At 46.0% G+C, this 5,401-nt stretch overlaps 1 protein-coding gene across 1 annotated transcript; it reads right to left on the reverse strand.

Moving 5' to 3' along the window:
* On the reverse strand, window positions 242–3,260 carry LOC8075393 (protein TIFY 6a). The gene is made up of 7 exons (XM_002445476.2): window positions 2,860–3,260; window positions 2,337–2,530; window positions 1,932–2,227; window positions 1,748–1,832; window positions 1,296–1,650; window positions 1,121–1,178; window positions 242–1,009 (listed from the first exon to the last, which is right to left on the reverse strand). The coding sequence occupies exons 1-7, from the start codon at window positions 2,951–2,953 to the stop codon at window positions 805–807; spliced, it is 1,287 nt and encodes a 428-aa protein (XP_002445521.1). The 5' UTR covers window positions 2,954–3,260; the 3' UTR covers window positions 242–804.

Genomic DNA, 5,401 nt, shown 5'->3' on the forward strand with positions numbered 1-5,401 from the left:
GGCATGCAGCAACAGTGTTATCGATCAGCTCTCTTCAACTTGTTGTCTATTCTGTCCAAAACCTAGCCCCCCCCCCCCCCCCCCCAGTCCACGTACCATTTCTGAATCAGTAGCGATTATAGTGAACAAAGGACCTTGTTTGGAATGCAGAAAATTTCCTCATTTTGATATGAACTGATCCGATTGCAAAATTTTAGCACAGGTGCTATGAAACCCTTCCTCGGTCACAAGGCGCTCACTTAAAAAAATCTCATGTAACACATCTCAGTATATTTACAGAAGCAAGCATCATCTGCGTATCCATAAAGTAACACAAAATCTTTACTACCACTGGTTCATAACGAAACAAAAAATTTCTACTACCATTACAGTATGGAGGATGTCAAAGGTTATGTCATGAGTCGTGACACCCCTATAACAATGCCCGTCAGTTCTGGAGCCTGTATGCTAAAATCCATACAGCAAGAATAACAGAGCATCAATCATAACTTGAGTGGAACCTGTAATCCTATTGACATTCAAAGACAAAGCAGCACGTCTGTTTCTCAAGTTGAATAATACAATGGGGCACGACAAAACCATTCAACAAGCGCGCTGCAAAAGCTATATAGCGGCTAGGCTAGCACTATATATGGGTACAGCTCTAGCCAAACAAAATTATACTCAAGTTTACGAACATCGGTCTCATCTCATTGTATCTTCCTATCCTCCTGCCTCATCCAGATGCAAAAAAAATGTATTATCCAGCTTTCGTGTTGGTGGGTAGGCACTCATGGAGTAGTAATTTATGGACAGCAACCAGAGTCAGATCTGCAATTTTGTGCTGGGACACACTTCGCTGCTGAAGCTGATGTTCCTGGGCTGGCCAAGGCGCACAGGCTCTGTGCCATAGTTGCTTGCTGGGGCGATGTCTGTGAATGAAGATTTGGTTGGAGCACTAGCATTGCCTACGGTGTCACTGCCCTCTAGCGGACTCTTTGATGTCGGGTATGGCTCAACACTAGTCACTCTGCAGAGAGGACAAGGGTGCGAGGAATGAAGATTAGTCCTGAGTCCTGACACAGGGATCGATCGGATGTTGATGATAACAAGTTTGAGTATAACAAGACAAAATTGTTACCTCTCCTTTCGTTTCTCCAAGAATCGGGCAAGAGATGCTTTTCGGGCTTGAGGGACAGCTAGAACATACAAACACATGGATAAGTCAAATATGCCGTACGAATCATGCTAGATATTAGTTACTCTTGTATCTTAATATACATCCAGTGGAAACTGCAAGCAAGTGATAACCATACCTCTTGGCGTAACAGCTGCAGCACTTGTAGTTGCCAACGGCTGAGATGAGGTTGCCTGGGTGATAGGAGCAATAACTGGCGATTGAACAGCAGGTTTTGAACCGCAGGCCTCTGTAGTACAGTGAGATGTGCTCCTGGAGAGAGTCACAACTTGTGGCACGATGGGGATTGGACTTGAAGTGCTTGTTACATGAGGCACACAAGGCTCCGGTTTCTGAATAACAATCTGTCTAGCAGGGAAAACCTCAGGCACGTTGACCTTTGCAGGGGCAGAAATAGGTGAATCCAGTTTGTGGGAGGCAATTGGTGGGCTAGGAATAGATGCCCTGCTGGCTAACATCATGAGTTCCTTAGCCTGCCATAGTTGAAACACAACAATCAGCAGATGTACCGACGAAATTGCTGCGGTGACATCCAATCCGAGTGTTCCATTCATCGCAAAGGTAACATACCTTCTCTACCGGGACGTTATCAAAAACATTCACCGAACCGTTGTAGAATATCGTCAGCTGCGTTGAGGTCTGATTTCGTGGATTCCTAAGGAAGTCAATCAACCATCAATTTGTGAGCTCAAAATTCATACATATCCCAATAATTACGAGTGCAGAAAGCATGTGGAGAGAAACTTATCAATACCTTGCGCCATACACGCCAACTGTAGAGCCACCAAACCCGTTGCTCATGGTGAAAGGCTGCTGATTCCTCGAGGGGACACCGGTGCCATTGTGGAAGCTCTGCGACCTGACCATCAGGTTGGCCTGATTGAACGGCGCAGGGTGGCGCACCGACAGCGGCTGCACTAGCCTGGATCCACCAGGGAGATGATGAAGCGCCGCCGCGCTGTAATCCATCCCCTGCAAGCGCTGGCCGCCGTGCGCCGCGGCAGGATACTGCTGTGCCGTGACCTGGCTGCTGCTGAGCCCGAACTGCCTCTGCAGAAACCAAGCGAACAGTTGAGACTACCGAAGCTTCTGTGTCCAGCCAGCACCTCAGTCGCAGAAGCAGGACGACGGGCACCGCGAGCTCAGCGGAGTGGCGTACCTGCTGCTGCTGGTGCTGGGAGATCACAGCAGGCAAGGAGGTCTGCTTCTTGATGCCGTCCAAGGCGTCTCCAGCCGGCCGGAACCCGGAGATGGAGAACTCCTCAGAGCCCTCCTCCCCCCTCGCCGTCCTGAAGGACATGAACGCCGGTGCGCCGCTGCCGGACTTGGCCGGAAACTGCCACTGCGCCGCCTCTGTAGCACCGAAATGAAACCTCTCAGAAATTTGTAGAACAGAGCAGGTCAAATCTGACGCGAGAAGACACCAACGGCGTCACGTTCACATGCCGCCGTGGACCAAAGCATACGAAATTACTTTATTATTACTATATACAAGAACCAGTAAATCATGGTTACGACCACGAGAGGAAATAAATTCTCTCTGATTTGTTGAAGAACCAGTAATCCTCAAGCTCGCGGCAAATAACGGTGGATCAGACGGTCCACGCGCCGAATCGCGCTGACATACTACGATTAGGTTAATCACGCTTTCAGAACATCGAGAGAGAGAAGTTAGCACTGACCTGCTAGCTCCGTTCGGCTGTCCTCCACCACCACCACATCGCCGCCGCCCTTCCCCGCCGCCCTGTCAATCACGCCCAGGAAATCCCTCTCCATGGAAGCAAACGCAAAGCAACCACCGGAGCGGAGCCAGCCCAAAGAAATCCCTTCCGCGTCGCCTCGTCCCAAGAATCTTCTCCCACCAGTGGCGGTGCCGAAAAAGAAGAGGAGGAAGAAGAAGAAGCGGCACCGCAGCTCGGATTCCTCTTAACCTTTCTCTCTCCCACAGCTCGCTGCTTTCCCTTTCCTCCTCTCTCTTCTCTCTCTCTCTCTCTAAACCACTTTCTCCCCCTCGCTTATTTATCCGCGAGATTTAGGAAGGAGGAGAGGAGGCGGATGGCGGACGAGGAAGAAAGCCGCGATGATTAGCTGCTTAATTAATCCGGCAAATTAAGTAACGAGATGGGGGGCGTCGGGTGGGCGGTGGGCCCCGCCACGGCGACCGGCTACCGGCTAGGCGAGGCCCCCACGTGGTACGTACTGTACGCCACACGGGGCGCGAGCGCACCTCCGTGGAGCCTTCACGCGTCCGATGACACGCGGGCTCCGCCTCGCGTGGGGCCGGCACGTCGGCGGGCGTTGGTCGCGTCTCGCTGTTCGCGCCGCCGTGGCGTGGGGACCGCCCACGTGCGTAGGGATCCGGCACGTGCCCGCAGCCGAACCACACGAGCCGAATTGCCCCCCGCGCGCGCGGTCACGACTCACGAGGATGAAAAGTGGGACCCACGAGGGGGACTGCGTGATTCCCTGCGCGCCCGCGCGCCTCTCGGTGGGGCGGTGGAGCCCGCGTGGCGTGCGCGCGCATCGAGGGTATTACAGTATAATAATAATAATATTTTAAATTAAAAATTAAAAATTATGTCAAGGTCACGGGGCGGCTAACGTCGGAGGTTATTATTAGTGGCGCGTGTGTGGCGCGTTAAGTGCGGTCGCGTTACGTTGTTTGAGCTCAGTTTAGGCCTGTTTAAATTCCTTTAAAATTCTAAAATTTTACAAGATTTTTCATCCCATCAAATCATTAAATGTATGTATAAAATATTAAATAAAAATAAAAATAACTAATTACATATTTTATCTATAAATTGCGAAACAATTTTTTTAAAATCTAATTAATCTATAATTAGATATTAATTGCTAAATATGAAAAAAAAATGTTACACTATCTAAATCAAAAAAAAATTTTAGATCTAAACACACCATGAACAACGCTACTAGTACTACATGCGGTCGCCTAGCGAGCATCTTGTTTAGTATTGTTTGACCCACCACCATGTGCGCACCGCGCCTACTTATTTTATATATTTATTATTTTTTTTTTGTTTGCAATTGTGTGCTTCTTAGATTTGCTTAGCTTTAATTTCCTTTTCTTTTGTCCAACGACAACGAGATTGATGTGACCAACTTGTTTAATTCAGTGCGGTGAGTGAGGAAGACCATGTTTCTACTCAGAGCAAGTTTAATAATACAGCCCACTTGCTGACTGTAAGGTTTCTTATAGCCTTCTTACAGCCCACCCATACAATAGTTAGCTATTCACTATTAATATATAGCCCACTTATCTCTCTCACAAAGTTTCTTGGTTCCTCTGCCTAAGTTGGCTGTAAGCTTATAGTTTGCTTCTCTTCTCTCTACTTCTTTCTCTCCTCCACCTCAGCATTTAGCCAGCTTACAGCCCACTATAATACTTGCTCTCAAGCGATAACGCATGCTAGCTCCCTCACAGTGCATGTTAGGGCCCACATGGTTAACTTTTCTTTCAAGTAATGGATGAGTTTAATTTCCAAAAAAAAAGGTTGGATGCCTCTGATTTTTGTCGGCTTTTAAGAATTTGGCTTTTAGAAACTGGGTTGTGTTATTTTTTGCTAGATTTCTAAAAACCAAGAAGATGTTGATATTCAGATTTCGCCAATTTCTTGTGACCCAATGAGCAATAAATAAAGTCAAATTCTTAATCTGGGGATCTAAACACCACGCCAATTTTTGCTTAGAATCCAGATTTTATAAACTATAGACAAGACTTGTTTTGATCCAAACAGGGTCCAAGTTTACACAAGATATTATCTATAGCCTGTTCATTTTGACTCGTAGGCCATTCGTTGATTTGTTATGAGAGAAAAACACTACTGAATGGTTGTCAGATTTGGCAAATAAGCTCAAGCGAACAAGATGGTTTATTATATCTCTAATCAGGTTTATTAGAAAAACACTACTGAATTGCTGACACATTTATATCGCTAATCAGGTTTATTATAGAAATATATTTTATGATTAATCCAATGTTGTTTATTACACAAAATAAATATCAATATTTTTATATATTTGATCAAATTAAGAATCTTTGACTTCTCGGAAAGTAAGATTTATATATTTTTAGACAGAGGGACTATTGTTTATAACTCAATCGCTACTAAACTTTAGAAATTTCTGAAATATGTAAAAGTGACATTAAATTAGCTAAATAAGAGTACTTTAATAATACCGATCATATACACTTATAAATATTGG

This window comes from Sorghum bicolor, chromosome 7, assembly GCF_000003195.3.
Source record: "Sorghum bicolor cultivar BTx623 chromosome 7, Sorghum_bicolor_NCBIv3, whole genome shotgun sequence".
Lineage (NCBI taxonomy): Eukaryota > Viridiplantae > Streptophyta > Magnoliopsida > Poales > Poaceae > Sorghum > Sorghum bicolor.